This window comes from Pangasianodon hypophthalmus, chromosome 25 (assembly GCF_027358585.1).
Source record: "Pangasianodon hypophthalmus isolate fPanHyp1 chromosome 25, fPanHyp1.pri, whole genome shotgun sequence".
NCBI classification, from domain to species: Eukaryota; Metazoa; Chordata; class Actinopteri; order Siluriformes; family Pangasiidae; genus Pangasianodon; species Pangasianodon hypophthalmus.
This window is the reverse complement of record NC_069734.1, coordinates 10,420,760-10,439,627: the sequence shown is the minus strand read 5'-3', so window position 1 is coordinate 10,439,627 and position 18,868 is coordinate 10,420,760. Positions and strand designations below refer to the sequence as shown.

The 18,868-nt window shown below is 39.7% G+C and overlaps 1 protein-coding gene across 2 annotated transcripts in view; it reads left to right on the top strand.

Annotated features, from left to right (window-relative positions):
- Nucleotides 1–18,868, top strand: part of crtc3 (CREB regulated transcription coactivator 3) — a 50,900-nt gene that overhangs the window by 6,480 nt on the left and 25,552 nt on the right. Inside the window, exons 2-6 of one of the 2 annotated variants that reach the window (XM_026937600.3) lie at nucleotides 2,692–2,802; nucleotides 5,817–5,948; nucleotides 9,323–9,384; nucleotides 14,516–14,578; nucleotides 15,664–15,767. In XM_026937600.3, the coding sequence (XP_026793401.1) occupies nucleotides 2,692–2,802; nucleotides 5,817–5,948; nucleotides 9,323–9,384; nucleotides 14,516–14,578; nucleotides 15,664–15,767 (472 nt within the window). The remainder of the gene's footprint in view (nucleotides 1–2,691; nucleotides 2,803–5,816; nucleotides 5,949–9,322; nucleotides 9,385–14,515; nucleotides 14,579–15,663; nucleotides 15,768–18,868) is intronic. The other variant, XM_026937601.3, reaches the window with a different exon arrangement.

Here is an 18,868-nt window from a genome sequence, read left to right as displayed (position 1 = left end):
GGATAGTGTTGATTGACATTGCGATATTGTCACACTGCTGCTCCAGGTTCTACATTTTGCCCATCCACAGGTTGAAAGCATGTGATACAGGCACCCAAGAGCCCCTTGTTTGTATCTTCAGCATTAGCTCTACACTATTCTGTATCGTGCATGAACGAATTTGTTCACTTGTTATCATAGCTGTTCTTTATTTTTTGGCAATATCTTTAAAAACTTTTTAGGACTGTGGTGAAAAAGCATTGTGAAAATGTATCGTATGATCTTATTTCTAAATATTACAGAACACTGAATAATAATATCCATACTGTTGCACTTCGAAATGAATGAGAAGGGGGTTGAAATATACAGCCTGCTTAAGTATTCTGAGAATGTGGCCTCAGCCATCTGTTTAATAAACTACAAATCTTACAGTCCAGTCATCGCTGTTGTGATTTGCTGTGTAAGTGGAAACATGAGACGCGTACAGTAGTATGTTCTCAATATGTCTTGCAGCAGGCGGATCCAATTCATTTGATAGAAATGAAAATGAACCATGCTGAGATTTATTACAGTGAAAGCAATGGGGCTTCGCGTTGGTTAGCTGTGTCACTATGAGGCTTATTGATGTTATTTACATAATCACCTGACCCTAGTAGGGCTGGACGATACAGACAAAATCTTATATCACGATATGGATATTTTTACAGCTTGAAACGATATATATTACGATATATTACTTTTTCTCTGAAACGATTATCTGTTTAGGTCTGCGGCATAGATTACAAAAGACCGTTTTCTGATCACTGTCTGATTTGTTACACCCCAACCACGTCCAAACAACAGACCTAGCTCCCTTTTTAGGAACAAGTTCCTCATCTTTTAGTTGGGCTGAAGCCTGTTCTGTGTCAGTGTTGCAGGGAGATTTGTTCACTAACTGTCACGTTCCTCCATGCTTGTTTTGTTTTTGTTACAGCACACCGATGGTAACTCTTAGCTCCGACCTCAGTGACGTAAATCAGCTGTCGAAAGTGGCGTTTGCGATATTGGTGATATAGATGATATAGGAACATATCTATCAATAGACAGTTTTCTGTCATCCTATGATATGTATGGCCACATCACACGCCCCTAGTCACTAGACATTTAATGTTTATATCACAACAAAAAAATGCGACTTTTAGGTGAGTCATTTACTGCGTGCCGATACACCCTGGCCAAACAGATGTTCTTCCATGGAATATTTCCTACATTTATTTGCCACATGTGTTTCTCTCATATATTCGATTCCCAAAAACACGAATTTCTTGGAAAATATTTTCTAGTTCTGGTGTATTGCCAAGTTGTGTTGTGTACATCTGTCTTTTTCTAGTTACACTGGATGAAAACATGACTTTTCTGTGTTTTACTTCACTTCGTTGCATATTTAAGTTATTCATTGAACTGCTGTGGATTTAAGCCTCAAAACCATTCGCATCTTCACAGCTCTAGTTAATTTATTGTAGTTACTCTAGTTACTTTATTGCACATGAAAAAGGAGAGAGCAGTAACTTGGAGTCAGTTTTGCAATAAAAAGGTGATGAGCATGACTTCACCACTTCACCAAAATCACCAAACTGGGAAAAACCACTCCGGCTGAATTGCTTTCTCAGAAGCCTGCTATTTTATAAGCTTTCTGGCAAATTACCTACATGGTTTTACCAGATGGCTTATGTTACAGACAGTGTGTCGCAGTTTATAGCCAAAGGAATTCTGCTGTTCAATTATTAGGATCGTACTGAAAGACAAATAAATCAGTTATTTTATAGATTTTCCAACAAAAACTACACAATAATGATAAACCGCTGTAAGCTTCCTGTATATGCACAACACTACTACCAATTTTGTCCGAGTTCTATCTAGTTGTATGTAGCTAGCTATTAAATGGTTTTTAAAAGTGAAAATGACTATTCATTAAATTGAATGAGCAACCTATAGCATGTCTTAGTTTTATATAAAGCAAACAACAGATAAAGATAAACGAGCACAGTGGATGTGGCAGTTTCCTTTGCTTGGCTCGCTGTAGGTTGTCTTAATTTGCAATGTACTATAGAAATCAAGTTTCCATCTCACTTGTTGGATCTTCATTTTTGGAGAACTAGCACATTGCACTTTTTCTGAGCTTCATAATTGTTTTTCTTTAAATGGTTTAAAGTTTGTGTACTGTTGTGGTGTGAGAGTTACAACATGTAATAAAAAAAGTTGAGTTTTTTTGTATTTTTATATGTAAGACTGTTAAGGCTGCTTCTGGACAATGGATTTCGAGACAATTATTAGACACAGGAGTAATTTTCAAGCTCTGCGTTAAGACTGTCCAAGACCAATGATTAGACAACTCTGACTCATCCCTGCTTTGCCCACGATGACCGCTTTGAGTGTTCCGTGCCTTAGACCAGTGTCCTGTGCTTTACCAGTAACCCACTGTTGACAAAACACAGAATTTACGTCTTTATCTAAGACTGTGAAGTAAATGTACTTTGTCCTCTTGCAGAGACTCATATTGCATAAATTTGAACTGCTTTACCCATTTCTAAGAATTCCTGTTCTCAGGGTTTATTCTTAAACTTTAAGTTGTAGTCCAAAAATTTATGCAGTGGTCCTTTTGCAAATTCTTTACTCATGAAAAAAATAGTGACTCTAAAGCCACTGATAGTTTCTCTCCTTGTTATTTTGCAGGTGCAGTTTCAGAAACTCCAGCAGCTCCGTTTGTCTCAGAACCGTGACCAGTACTATGGTGGTTCCCTGCCCAACGTCAACCAGATTGGCAATGCCAGCATTGATTTCCAGGTAAATGGCCTGTACTGCTCCACTTATCCAAGTCAAAGGAGTCAAGCAAGATGTTTTTATTAAGGAGAAGATAAACTTCAGTAGTATCCTCACTACATTAACATAAATGTTGTTCAGACATGGTAATTGCAATCCTTGGTCATGTAAAGAAACAAAGAATGTTTTTTTTTTTTTTTTTTTTTCCTTCCACTTTCCTTCCACTCAGATCACAGTTGGTCTTCTCGATCAGTAGCTGGGCAATCTGGGTTATAAACCTGATATGGCAACATGCACCAAGGGCTGAACAACTGTATCTGTTTAGGTTCCCTTAGGAGAATAAGTGTTGTGTACCTCCAAGTGAAAGTGCTCTTGTTGCAGTGAATAAAGCTTCTTTTGAGGAATTGGATACTGATCCCTTTTTTTTTTCCTGGTCATCAGAAACTGAATCCAGTGAGGTAAATCCATGCTTTGCAAACTCACTAAATGGTTGCCTTTTTGCATGCTTTGTCTTCATCAATAATTAAAGATGTACAGATATGGTTGTAAGAATTTTTCAGATCATTGGAGAGTAACAGGTTTAGCAAAGACCTTCCTGGTTATTCCTTTCCCACTTCACCTGTCCATGTGTCTATACTGTCTCAGGCCCAACCCCCAATACAGTACACACTGCTGCACAGTACCAGCTTCCGCGCTGTTTCTTCCCCAAACACCATTCACACGTGTGTATATCTAATGCTAGTGTGCTTGTCTAAACACACTGGTGGCAAGGACTTATGCTGCGTTTGATTTGCCTTTGCAGTGGGAGGTTGGAACTAAGAATTACGTAATTTTTGACCTCAGTCCATTCCAGCTACAAAGTGGGGGAAAAAAACATGGACGCCTCCATGTTTGTCTTTTGTTAGCAACAAGCTAGCCAGATAACTGTGAATGCATATTTATCGAATATGTCTGCATGTTGATTGATCTAAAGCAAATACTTGTATATGCTTGTATGGTTTAAAAGGAAGAAGTGCTAATTTGTTTATGACTGATACTGTGTGCAGTATCACAATGTCACTTTCTGAACTTGGGGTTGAGGGGACCGTCCTGAGTATACAAGTAGGAATTACGAGTTGAGGCGGGGGTGTTTTCTTTGGTTTTTCCTAGTCTACTCACGAGTTTTACTTGAATACAGCATTAGTTTCCATAGCCTCCTTCCCTCACCTCCTTGCTGCCCGTCTAGACTGGCCTTCGCTGCTGGCCAGTAGCCCCTTTCCACCAAAAAGTCCTTCGTGTCCTCATTGCAAGAGCTGGTTCTCAGTCTTCCAGTTCACTTTGGTCTGAAACCAATAAGCGGTGGTGTTACGGCAATGAAATTTTGCCGCTCCCAAGCCCCTGACATTAACACAAACAGCTTAACTTAATTAAGACCACAAAAAAATGTGGCCAGTGGTTTGAAAATTCTTCGTCAAAAGGCAAAAAATATTTTAATGATGACGCACAGGTCTGAGAAAGGAACAAAAGCTTTACTGGCCCAATGTTTCCACAATGCCAACAAAACACTCCGAATAAATAGTTAAAAGCAATCTAAAAAGCAGTAAGATGTATATCTTTGTTGTAATTGTGTATGCTGAACAAATCCTAAACTGGTGGTAATGCAGGCTGGTTGTTAAAAAAAAAGGTAGTGATCTAGGGCTTCTGGGCTTGTTCAGAGAACGAGGTTACTAGTTTCCTGAACTAGCACTGGTACCACCTTGATGGAAACAGGTGAGAGATGCAGGAGAAATGAAAGCTGAGGGAACTCAGCTCAAAAACCGAGGGTTTTTGGAGTTTGTAGGTTTTTGCTAAAACCTCTGTGGAGCTCTTTAGTGGATCTGGGCCCTAAGAAAGGCCAACCAAATGGCTTGAATGACTGCCGATCAGTGGCGCTGACATCACATAAGATGAAATCCCTGAAGAGACTGATGGCTCACCTGTGACCCCAGGTCAATTGGGTCTACATCTTCTTTAGCTCCTCTAACAGGTTATCTACTTATACTTGGACAAAACCATTTAACGGTGTGAGAAATATGTTTTTGGTGTTTCTTGTGCATTCAGTACGATACAACCTGTGCTGTTGTTTAAGAACCTCTGGTTAATGAAGATCGATGCATCCATTGTATCCAGAATATTAGACAATCTGACTGGTAAAGCACAGTTTCTGCAGCTTCAGCCGTGTGTGTGTGTGTGTGTGTGTGTGTGTGTGTGTGTGTGTGTGTGTGTGTGTGAGAGAGAGAGAGAGACATTGCTGTGAGCACCACAGGCATTCCACAGGGAACAGTATTGGCTCCTTTTCTGTTTACCCTGGACACCTCAGACTTTAGGTACAACACTGAGTCATCTCATCTACACAATTTCTCTGGTAACACAGCTGTAATGGGATGCAGCAGCTAAGCAGGAGGATGAACACACAGCCTTGGTGAAGTCTATGGTGCATTTCAGTAAAAGCACACCCCTTCAATCTCCTGTGGTGATGACTTTGTGATGCATTTAGATCAGATTTGAGTGGACTATTAAGACTGCCTTTACTTTTTGAGGAGGCTCAGGCCCTTTGGTGCGAAACCTTTTTGGAGGCAGTGGCAGAATTGTAGGACATTGTGTAAACTCACAGCTGTATTGGATAACAGCTCTTCTGGTCTGCATACCATCTTAGCTAAACAGAGGAGTTGCTTATGTATCAGACTGAGACAACTGCCAATACGTGATAGCTTTTAGGCTCGTTAACTAATAGGCTCCTTTCTTCTAAAATAATATCAGTCTCAGAAGTGGCTTTATTTTCTCGTTAATAGGACATTTCAGGTATCCTCACCAAATTTTCCAGTTTATCTCATCTGCAATTACATAATGTATGCATTTCACTTACCTTGCTGTAATTATTTGACCATTTTTGTGTTATAAAACATAATGTGTGTTTGCTCCTGTGCTCTGCAACTTCTATAGGAATTAATAAAATCCCTGTGTTTCTATATCACAACAATAAAATCCTCCATTCCTCCATTTCTCTTGTTTCTGTTCAGGGCACCTTTCCCTCTGGTCTTGACTCTGTGAGAGGCACCAGGCATCACGGTCTGGTAGAGAGAGCAGTCCAAAGAGACCGCAACCGCATCAATTCACCACACCGCAGACCTATCGACAAGCATGGACGGCAGATATCCTTTACATGCAATCCAGACTGGTGTCTCATTATACTCGACTATAGCGTAGCATATCAAAAACTACAAAAAAAGTGGAAGGAAGTATTATACAAACAGCTTTATTTAAAAAAAAAAAAAAAAAAAAAAAAATTTGAAACTTATCAGAGGGGGTGAGTCCAGTTTTCTAGGCTTGAACAGAATTTACATCACATTTGTGTGTGTGAGCAAGTGGTTATGTGCATGAGTGCACACTGACCTTTGTTCATGTGGGCAGCTGTTTTAAAGCCGTAGGGTCAGTGCTGGTCTTGACTGTATCTTACTGTGCAGCGCTCATAGAAGTGTGGTGATGTTGCTGTGGGTGAGTAGTAGCCAAGTGTGTGTTTCATGTTTCTGTGTGTGTTGAGGGCTGTTTGCATATGTAGGATTTGAGGTTAGTCCACAGTAACAGACGAATTTCAGCTCTGACCATCTTACACAGCTTTATGATAAATTAGTGATTATTCTGGTTGCATTATTTAGTCTTTTCTGGTGGTAAATCTACTCACCAACAAATCCACTCAATTGGTTATAGGTTATGGATATTTTTTTTATTAGGCTTGTGCTACGTAGATTTCTCCCTGTTTGCGATTTAATATAAAAAATTGTGAGTAGCAATTTAATCATCCACAAACAATAGTAAAAAAAATACAGGAAAATGAGCATTTCCACCATTTCAGATTCAAAGAGAGTTCAGGATGGTGTGATATTAACAGCAGTGAAGTCAGGAACCACTTGCTGGTAGTGGCAATCACAGAAACTCAGTTGTCTAATGTCCACATGGTCAATATTTTCTCTGTTAATCTGCTCCTGTTCAAACATTTTCAGTGTGTCTATGTGCTGACCAGTGCAATAGAAAAAAAAAGACAGCATTTCTTAAATTATTTTCTAATTGTCATCATCATTAACATTATTTATAAGTGTTAGATAGTGTTAGGTAGTTAGATTATTTATAGTGGCCTACTTTCTTGTAGGCCTGTTTAATCTTTTTTAGATCAGAAATAGCAGCCTTTTTTCTTCTTTTAGATGAATAATAAATGTTGTTAAATGATGTTAAATAAATACTTGTCTAACATACGTTGATAGAGTTTGTTTCGCATTTATGAACTCAAAATATTCTCCATTCACCTTGAGCGAATGTAGTATCTCTGGACGATAAATTGTTGAAATTATCTAAATTGTTGTATTGGCTATGCTCAATGCTTGTGACTTGATTGATTTTTCCCTCTTTTCTCAGCTTTGAAATGGCTTGCTTTTCTCCCATAGACAGCTCTTGGGTCTTCATGTTGGTTTATCCTTTTTACAACATACGGAGTCTTCACAGGAAAATCTCAGGGCTCAAATTAAGAAAAGACATTCAGAGCTATAAATTTAAACAGTTAATATAACAGGGCACACTTGGGCAACAAGAAACACCTGTCAGTCACATATTCCAATATTTTTGATCAGTTGAAAAATGTGTGGATTCAACCAAAAGGTGCAATTTTCTAAGTTGGTTAATTCATCTAGATGTAAAGATCAGGAAATGAAAGCTGACATTTCATCTCTTCATCTTTTGATCTCAAACTCAAATGTCTTCAGTGTATAGCAAAAACAAGAGAATTGGCCTTGCTGTTCTAATACTTTTAGAGGGGACTGTGTATAAAACCAGTGCTAAGAACTTGGTCCATATTTCATATTTTAAGACAAACATAACAAAAACACCTTAAACTGGATTATCTCTTGTTTTGATTATTTCTAGTTTTAAAAAAAATCAGCTACTAGCATACTTTTACAAAAATAGTTAAAGGTTGGCCTGAGACGTGTGTCGAGGACCGTGCCGTGTACGTATACCTGGGCGGGGCGTTTCATTCATGTGCTGTCAAAATGTTTTTTTGTGTTAGCCTTTCCAACACAAACACTCTTGTCTACCCAAAAGTAGCTAGTGATAATTAGTAGGGATGTGCAAGTCAGGAAAAATGACTACTCATTTTATTTTCTATTTGAAAAATATGATGTTCAAACAGAGGAGGAACAAGAGAGAAAGATGGCATAATGTCACTTAAGAATTTCAGATATCTCCTAATCAAGGTGATCTCATGCTACGAGCAGCTGTAGACTTTATTCTCTGAGGAGTATGAGGCTTTTGTGTTTGTAACCAGTCATTGTAAGGATTGCAGGACCTGTTTTTTCCTGCTTCAGCTATGAAGCTGTTAATTCCTCAGTGATCCAACTGATCTGTAATGATGGATGGTTTTCACTTGGTTTATTACTTTTATTTGATGCTGAGTGCTCTAGTTTTGTTTCCACTCCTGTAACTCTGTCATAATAATAATAATTCTGTTTTTAGGTGTTATTTTAGTTTTATTTTTAGGTTAATTTCACCATGTTTCCAAAGTGAGTGTTCTGTTCATATCAAGAGATCTGCTAAGCAAATGTGACAAATTACAATATTAGTGCATAATGTGGGCAGATTACAATAATTAGTGCTCTTTAATTGAGCGCTACACATCAAATCAAATTATTTAATTATGTTTTTCCACGAACATTTTAATTTTGTTAGATGGGAGAGGATTTGGTTCTAAAGAGCAAATTTGCCAGATGCCTCTTACAGTGTTGGCTCAGTTTTCCTAGAAATCATTTAAACTCTGCCAAGTTTAAGCAAGCTGTGTTACGCTCCACCCACCCATCATAATGCATGCTAGTCAGGCTTGTTAAAACACTGCAGAGGATGCCATGTTTGTCTTGGAAAAGGCGCTGCATATTGTTTTAGATGAACCATAATGACTCGAATGTTTTGGTTTATTTTCAAAGAAGGGGGAAATTTTAGTGGTCAGGTTTTGTTTGCTGGTGGTCATTCATGTGGTGTCATGCTCCAGGTCAGTAGCTGAGCATGTTGGCGCTGTGGTAGTCGAACTGCAGTGGAGAATGTAGTCTTCTCAGTGCAGAAATGATGACTCGGCTCTTCAGGCTTCAGCAGATGTTAAACAGAACGCTCCAGACTCACTTCTGCTCTGTTTCTCCTTTCCGCCTCCCTCTGACAGGAGATTTGGCACAAACAGTCATTACGAGTCAGTATTGTTAACACTGCTCTATGCAGCAGCTGAAGAAACCATGTTTACTTAAGATGTTCTTCATAATCTTTCTAGGCTTACTTCATTCCTTCATTTGTCATGATCCTTTTGTTTTAAAATGAATCCTTAAAAATTAAAGCACATCTGCAAGAGCTTTTCATCACATGATCGTATTTGGGCTGTTTTTCTTACTTATCTGTAGACTAAGAAGGGACTTGTTTGTTGTTTAATATTCTTTTAAAAATGTAATTGTATTTGTGTGTCAGGTTAGACAGTGACACTTTTCCTTGACTAAAGCACGCAGAGAGTTCTCCTTACGGAACAGTGTACCTGTCGCCTCCCCCAGACAACAGCTGGAGAAGGTGAGTCCTACATGTCCTACCTCTTGATGCTACACACAAACAGGAAAAAAAACCACCCAAAAGCTGTCATACGTTGAGGTGTGGTTTAGAATGTCATGCAGGCAGGTGGAATGTGAGTGTGTTTTGCTTGCTCTATCCTAGCTAATAGCTCATATACAATAGCAAATAAGGTTTTCGTTTCATTTTGCCTGAAGGTAAACTTGCTCCACGGTTGACTGTTTCTATTTTGGTAACAGAACAAATGAAACAATGGCACACTTTGCTAGTGCTCTCAGTTATGCCCGTGTCTGTGGCGCCAACACATAACACAACATAACCAAGCATAGCACTAGCTGTGCTTCTTCCATCAAGATTAAGATCTCAAAAAAATACACACTAACAAATCTGCTTTGCACATGTCTTCCGAAAACCACCGCCCCTTCCCCTCTGGTTTTAACTAAACCGTAATCAAGGCAGGGTTTTTTTTTCCTCTCGTGTTTAATAGCGAGTGAATTGCAGCCTGTAATAAACGGTCTAATGCAGCTCCTCCTCTCTGTACAGTCATGATTTGCATGTTGGTCTGGCCTCCAGCCAGCATGGCTTCTTCCCAATAGCAGTTCCACCGTAACCTGCCTGACACACTGTACTCAGAGTGTAAAACTGAATGAGTCCACGCCCTCTGTCACTGTTTACACCTGAAAACAGGTTGGCCAGAGCAGCTTTAGCCCGACCTTCTGTTCCACAAATGCTGTGACAGCCATATGCTACACTACATGTACGTGCTTACACGAGAACCTGCTGTTCCAAACACTATCTAGAACAGCTTTTTGATTGTTTTTTCTGTAAAGCTATTATTTATTTAGTTTAATATTACCATAATAATTAGTCATCAGTTATTTAGTCTGTTTAGAAACAAAATGTTTTAATTCACTTCATAATTTCAAACCATTAAAAAACAACCTTTCTTTCACAATGCACAGTATAAGACTGTGCATGAATCTTTGAATTAATAATAAAAAAATAAAAAATTCTAAAAATATATGTAAATGCTAAATATAAACAGAGTTATGCTCATGGGACATGGTGTTGTAGGAAAATAATCATCGAAGCATGTTCTGAAGTGTCCGATCCTCTTATACCACAGTGATTTGACAATTATTATAGTTTTTGTGTATTAAATAAAATAATAAACAAAAATGTCATATTTCCTGTCAGTATATAGTTATGTTTAATGATGTGGACTGTCAGCAAACCAGGTTAGATCCTGTTAACGCTTACATTATAACAGTTATAACGATTTCTCTCTCTATTAAAGTTAAGAAGACAAGAAAATACATCTTGTTACCGAAAAACCGCAAAGTCTTCCGATCTTGGACTTTCTTGTGACTTTTACAAAAGCCTGACACTGGAAACTCTTTCCAAAATGCTAACTAAACATCTCCTTACAGAAAGCTTCACCATATCAAGCATTCAATGATTTTCTTTGCTAAGTAACATTAAAATGGTATTTTGTTTAAATTATGTGTCTGCCATACAGCTCAACAGTGGTGTTTATATCAATTGAAGTAACCGAGGAAGCCGAAAATGATCACAATTAAAATATGTACTGAATTTTGGAAGTCTGGAACCTGAAGGTTCATCTCGGACTATGAGATAGCAGTGTTACAAGGCAGACTGAGAGGGGTTTTCAGAGCTTATTTCATATTTTCTCTCATGAAGAAATCAACTGAATATGTAATCATTGGCCAACTTTGAGCCTATGATTATACATGCAGTGAGCACTTTATTCTATATGGACTTGCATCAAAGGATGCACACAGGGTTTTATGATAAATTATGTAACACAAGATTTAGTCAGAACCCCACAACATTTGATTTTATATATAATATATAAATAAATATTTTATTGTATAACAATGTGGCATTCATTAAAGTTGAATGTGTTTTAATTCTGTCCATGTGTTAATGTTTCATGTTTTCAGATGTGCAGCGTTTTATTTTTTAAAAACTGTTTTCTCATGAGCTCCTGGTGACGTTCCAGCACTAACTAAGCCTCGCTCTCTGATCTAACCATGTCTTTCTTCTTCAAGGATCAGTGTGTAGCTATTCCTCCAGTGTGTGTGCTCCCCCAGAGCGAACAGCACTAACTAAATCTGCCAGATCTGCACTGCGCCAAGCTTTTGCCGTCTGCTGCTTCCCATAACAGATTGTGCTCTCACTGTGTTAGAAGTTCACTTCCTTTCTGCCCAGGACCTTCAGGATTGGACCAGCACTAGCATGGCTTGTGTGCTTGATAAAAGGCCTGGCTTAATGTGTGGACAATAGCAAAACTGTGAGATTGTGGTTTGTTTCCTTTCATTCTCCTTTTTGATGTATCTAATTGAATGATGGGTGTTGTCTTTGGCGGTGTGAAATCTGATGTCATCTCAATGAGGCCAGGAAAGATATTTTCTCTGTCTGTGTAGACATCAGAGGTTGACAAATGGTAGATGAGTCTGAGGGTGATTTCATCCTCACATCCTTGTAACATTTTTGCCATTAAGTCCGCCTGTCTTGTCTAGGATGACTATATTTATTGGTACTTACTTTATGTGGCAGCAGGGGGCTGTTTTGTTGGGAATGTTTATGAAGACATGGCTGTTAAAGCTATGAAAGTGCTCTCTCGGGATCGGGGTTAACAGGCTTATGTTTCGGTGTGAGTTATGATTCAGTCTTTTTGCCAATGTTTGCTTGAGTATTTAGCAGAAAGTTATAGAAAGAGTAGAAGGGAGCGAAAAGTTAAGCAGTTATTTATTTTGGTTTGCATTAGACTTCATGGATTGGTGTTTGCTTCACCTAGCCAAGATTTTGTTGAGTTGTGGTTAGCTTCTTGGTCAACAGCAGACTCTGTTTTTCTTTTGGCTGTTTGATGCTTGATTAGCAATGGTTAGCAGAAGCTGAGACTGCAAATTTTTCAGCTCCCTGAGTTAAAAGAAGATAACTCAGTGGGCAGGAGAGTGAGTTGTCATCAGTAGAAGCACACTGAAAAGTTTGTAATAATTTCTCTTTGCGTATCAGTAGGCCGTATGTGCTGCAAGAGTGACAGTGGGCTAGGAGTTTTAGCATAACATATCCACTAGCTAAGACCAGCATTCGACCAGCAAAGATGTCCAGTTGGAAAGCAGATGCTAATGTACGTCCTCTTGGGAAAAGAAGAGCAGGACATGTTTACAGCTCTTTCCACATCTGTGATGCATTACTTCAGGACATGATGAAGGCAAGACACACTCCTTTAACCCCCTCTGTCCCGATCAGCATTTACAATTCTGTATAAAGACCAGGATCAAGCTGCTTTTGTCATCCCCATGAGTGTAGGTGGCTCTTTTGTTGTATTGTTTTATATTTGTACTTGGTTAATGTAGAGGGCTCTTCATTTCTCTTCTGAGATCAAAGTGTGGTTTGCTGCGGCTTTTCAGTTGTTCAGCATCAAACAGCACGTAGGTCACTGTATGAAACACTCGAACAGCACAGAGATTAAACGTTTGTTGACCAATGATTTCATAGTTCATTTTTCATGAACATTTCAGATGCTATTTTTGCCAGAAACCTTTCTCACGTCTTGATAAATGATGCTTGAGCCTTCCAAGTCTGGTCTGATAAGAATATTTATGTAGTGTAAAATTGGAAGCCTATCAATGCAACAAAAATGCCCATTTCAGTCAACTGCTTGTTCAATGATGTCCAGTTTTCATCTGTAGACAAGGACTGAAATCTCCTGAGGGAAATGCAGTCCCTCTGAAGTGTGGGTCGAACGGTTTTGGCCTGGTTCTGAGGACTGGGCAGGGTCTATATGGTGCCTCAGTGGAATCCAGCTGGACCGGGTCAAATCTCAGGGTCAGGGCTGCTCTCCAGGTCCCACGCTCCCTCCACCCTTTCACTGTTTTGTCAGTCAGGCCTCTCCTGGGAGGGCACCCTCAAAACAGCAACCTACCTCAGAGACATGTAGTGCAAGTGTGGTCCAACAGCAATACGTACTCATTCAACAATCTGTCTAGTGCCTTGGTGGCTGTAATGTTTTCATGCTAGCTTTTAGGTCTTTAATGTCACTTTAAAAAACACAAGTGGCCCACAGTGTATATAAATTCCTCTGTAGTGGGTTAGACTTTTTAAAGTGGTCAGTCATTACTCCAGAGTATTTGTATTTGTCTGGTTATCCATTTGTTCTGCATGTTTGCATGGTTAAACTCTGCATCTATTTTGAGATTGCCATCTTTAATGTGCTCTCCATGATATCTGCAAAGATAGAAGATGAGGTCTCAGCACTCCATATGGCCCCTCCTGCTAAGTCCTAATACAGTTCAGAGGGTGCTGGTGAAAAGGCTTTACATGGAAACGTGAAACAATGCTGGTGTCCAGTATATGGCGCAGTGGGTAGATGGCCTTTGCAGATCCTTTTTTTGTGTGTTATGTACAATATGTGTAGCCATTCCTTGATCATGTTCGAACGCAACATAGAAGATGTATACAGCTCAGGGTGTTGGCTACATACACATCACAGCTGGTGCTTTGGCATCTGGCTTCATAAAATACAGCATCTGGTGTAGAAACTATGCCTTCCCTGCATGCTTGATTTGCTGTTATGCATACTGATTTTGATTTGTAGTGTTCTGATGTATATTGGCACATTAGAGATATTATTGCAGAGCAGTTTAAGTCAGCTGTTTTATTCGATTTGTCTTATAGAGAAGCTCAAGCAATCGTCTTTGGTTTTCAAGACATGTACCTCATGTTTATTGATTGTATACTTTATTCATCCTAGTAAATGCAGTGGATATTGCAGCACTTTTGTTTGTTCTCTGATCTGTTCCCAGACGTGGCTGTCCCTGTAGTATAATTGAAGCAGTAAATCAGCAAAGTGTGCCTGGGATGAGTTAACACTGGGGACTGAGCTGCGATGTGCGCAGCTCTGTTTGTGTGTGCCCGCAGGCCCGCCGAGGCTCCTGTTGACTGCAGAGAGCCACATTAAGCTGCCACTCTTTCTTTTCCTCCACAGCTTCTCTCTCCGCCCTTCTCTCTGTCCTGCTGCTTGTTTCCCTCTACTAACCCCCTGAGCCATGAGCTCCAGGCCTTGTGTGTGGTGGTCAGTAACGCATGATTGTTTCCATTTCCAAAGGGAACAGCAGCCATGGACCGAAGAGAAACGGCCTGGGTTTAGATTAATATCACAGCTCAACAGGTGACCTTTGACCTTCAAACTCCTATTTCACAGATCAGCTCCTCTGGATTTCTGTCTCATTTTCTGTTTCCCACATTCTGTTCCTCACACGCACTCCTCTTATTTGATTGTCTTTTAATGTACTTCATGATTATGTCTCCCCTCACAAGGTCAAGGTGATTGCATCCAAATCACTAATTATGGTCTCTATATTCTTTTCTGCTTCAATCATATTTGGCTCTCTCAAGAATAACAAATGAATGTGGCAGACACTTCTATATAAAACTAACCCAAAATTAGGGATTCTAAGTTTCTACTAATCTGTAATTTCTTTTAAATACACTGGACCTGAATCTTTCCACTAGAAATTAAAGCATGAACTTGGAAATGTATGTGATGATGATGAATTTAGGCTCTCAGCTCCTTTGTATCCTTTAAATTGTAGTAAAGCATTTCATGTTTATTGTGAAGATAAGAATTCTGCTTTTATTCACAGTAAATTCAGTGTGAATTGCTAATAACCTGTTACTCAGCTCAGTTCGGAAGAAGTTAGTCACTGTATTGTAAAGTAATTTTGCAAAATTGAAATATTTAGAGCTTTTTATTCATTAACAGCATATTATATTGTGATATTAGTACTGTTCATGTATTAATTGTAAATTAAGAAAATTTGAGTACAGATTTGAGTACAGTCTCGGTGTGACATACCAAAATGAACTTTTGTAGCTTGTTGCCATGCCTTCTTTTCTGTCCAGTACACAAACACTTAAATCATTAGCCTCCCTGTCAGAGAAAAATGCTTTGCATTTACCTTTCATGTGTAATGATTAATGTTTGAGCTCTGTATTGAGTGTGTGCTTGGCAAAGAGACACAGTAAAGCACCGAAGCTTTCTGAAGAGCCCTTGAGAGAGATCTCATGTGTAACTGGTTAAAGAGGGCAGTGAGGACAAGGGAGGGGTAACTGTGTGTCTTACTTGCATATGTAGGCTCTTAGACCTGAGACTCACTTAAGCCTATTACTCTATATGCTTCTAGACCCAGCGTGGCAATAACCAAGGCCTTTTTTTTCCCCATCTTTCCTGCACCTCTCCCCTCCTCCCCACAGAACCAACTCAGATTCAGCTCTGCACACGAGTGCAATGAACCCGAACCCGCAGGATCCATTCAGCGGGAACCAGCAGACAGGCAGAGGGCCACCCCAGCGCAACGGTGAGCACCTTCCGCTTCGCCTTTCACTGTGTAATAATAATCCATTGTGTGTATATAGGTCTGTTCAATAACCCAAAAGCACTTAAAATGAGCAAAAACATTGCAATAGCACACACCCATAAACAAAAGCAGCGTTTGTGTGGGTGGCATGCAGGCCGGGATAGGGTGCTGTGTGTGTGGGCGATGACCATTAACGTAACCTTTCTGGATTATTACAAACACATGTCGTAATGAGAGAGGTGCTAGTGTTCTTTACTGGTTGATGGTAGACTGTCATTCATTACTGTATGTTATGGAAGCTGTACACTGAGCAGTGCTGGAATCCTCTGCTATATATCTGTGTGTCAAACTGATTCTGGTTATTTGGGTGTTTGTTGAGTAAGCTATGGTTTACTGATTAACAGAAAACACGGTTTGTAGCTCGTGCACTGTAACACGGATATCCCCAATGTGTGCCATCCGTGCAGACATGGCCCTCTGGGAAGTGCTTTGTCTCTGTGTTCAGCTTGTTTATTTTGTTTCAAAAAGACAGTACTCCTGGGGATCATATGCACTGCACGTTTTTGTTTTCTCTGCTCTTACACACCGGATTCAACTCACTGAGTAATTATCAAGCCTTTTATGTGCCTTAATTAGATATTAGAGCAAAAAAATAAAAACAGAACAAAACCATGCAGTGCATGAGGTCCTCAGCACCAGGATTGGAAACAACTGTTGTATTATTATAGCTCTACATAATAATGGCTAAAATAATATCGCACTTTATCATTTTAACTTAAATGAGGCTGATCCTTAATGATCTTAATCGAGTTTTATTTTTAAATGCTATATATAAACACAATTAGACTCTAAATAAGTAAATAAGTCTGCCATCATGGTCTGGCACAAACAGCTAAGCACATTAAGCTTGTGATTTTATTCACAAACACTCATTTCCAATATTATTTTTAGCTGAGCCTCAGATTCAGCCTGCAGAACTGATTTTATACAAAAAGTGATGTCTTTCTCGTACTTCTCTGGCCACGAGTTTCAGAATCCTAAATGTTGCAATCTGGTTGGCTCTCTGAACTTCTGTGTATTTGCACTTCTATGCAACAGAAGTAAAAAACTTGAGCACTGTGACACGATGAGCTTTTCGGAGCAACTAATTAAAAATAATGGGTTAAAAATAAAGTTCACAGAATGCAATGTTTAAACGTTATTAAGGCATCTTTTTAAACAGGTAGTGGTGGATAATGGATGGTTGAGTATGTAACCATGTTTCAGTGGCTAGGACCGCCAGGCGGGGTTTCTTCCAGAACTACTGGAGTATTTCTATGTGCTCTTTTCCTTGCTGAGTACCATTAGAAAAGTTGTCACCTGTTGTTCATGACCGTAACCTTACGTGAGTAGCCCATAAAAGGTTGCTGCTATGTCATGTCTGTCCTCTGGCCATTTTTTTCCACCCAAGTGACCCAGGTGGCCTGGCAGTCCTCCACTTAGATGTAGAACCATGGTTACATATATATATATCACCTTCCAGTGCATCCTACCAGACAATAATAGCGCTTTTCCACTGGATTGTGCAACGCTCCTCAGCTCGGCAGGTTGCATAAACTCTTTAGCACCATGGTCATATCCCACCATGGTTTTTGCATGAGTTTTGACTAGTTTGTGTGCTCCCAGTTGTAAATCCAGAAAGACATGCTTCTGACCACTCAGATGGATTCGTCTAGACCATAGTAAAAAAAAATAAATTCCATATGCCCATATACAAACCGATGCATAGATGGAACAGTCAAACTCACAAGTGTTTGTGATCCCTTGTGAACAAGCCTGTATGCGGGAGTTGATCCAGAGGGCCATGGCCCATCCAGACCCAATGGAGCAGCAATCCTGGTTGTGTAGTCTGTTGAATGGTCTACAGTGTCATCCAATACAGCGCCAGTGGTGGAAAAACATATCGTTCTTGTCATGTGCCACAGTATCTTGGGCCAAAGCCTCTCTGCCATGCCCACGAACCACATTGGACAGCGAGTTGTCTGCCTGTTCACAAACAGATCAGCTTCCATAGGTGTTCCAAATTAGCTGAACTACTTCCTTGTGAATTTGCCATTCCCTGGGCACAGGCTCTCTGTGAGACAGCGCATCTGCTCTCTCATTGCAACAACCTGGCAGGTAGGCAGCTCTTGGAGACAGAAGGTGTGCATCTACCCACTTCCAGAGCTTGCTTTTCAAAGCTCCTTGTGTCAGCATGTTTGCCCAACATGCCAAGGAAAGAGTATGTATTTGGTCATTTTTGCTGCATTCAAATGGCTTCTTTCTAAGATAAGATAAGATAAGATCAACTTTATTTATCCCTGAAGGGGAATTCAGGTAGTCTTGTATTTAAGTAAGAGTAGTAAGAAGTAGTGAGAGTAGTAGAAATTAGTGAGAGTAGTAAAGTAGTGAAGTAGTAAAGTAATGATAGTAGTGATTAGTCATCTGCCATTGGCTAAGGTGTTGTAGAGCCTGATGGCAGTGGGGATGAAGGATCTCCTGTATCGTTCAGTCCTGCAGCGCAGTGAGGTGAGTTGTCCACTGCAGCTGCTTCTCTGGTCCATCAGGGTGTTGTGTAGGGGATGGTCGGGGTATTCCAGAATGGCCTCTAGCTTTTTCTGTGTGCGTCTCTCCACCACGGCCTCCAGTGATTCAAACCTCTGTGAACACAGGCATGCTGGCCGTGGTTTTTAGCCATGTTTAGTGACAAAAAGTGCAAGACTCCAGCAGAAGTGTTACCGCAGTAACTGCCCCCAATGATGGTTTGAAAAAACATTGTTAATTTGCTAATTTATTTCATGCTAATCAGCATAACCATCAAATGAACAAAATTGAAGTTTTAAACATGTTCGGTGATGTGATCCTGCATACCACATTTATTATACCAAGCATAGATGAGATTAATCTAGTAGGCAGATATCATTCCTAGCCCATACATAAGGCATCCTCTGGTATTTTTTTTTGGTATATCCTCTGTTAGCAGCACCCGTGACTTTATATTTTAATATTAACCAGCATGTGGATATTCACTGCTGCCGTCTTTAAACGCTCTGTCAAAGTAACCGTATCACACAGATGCCAAA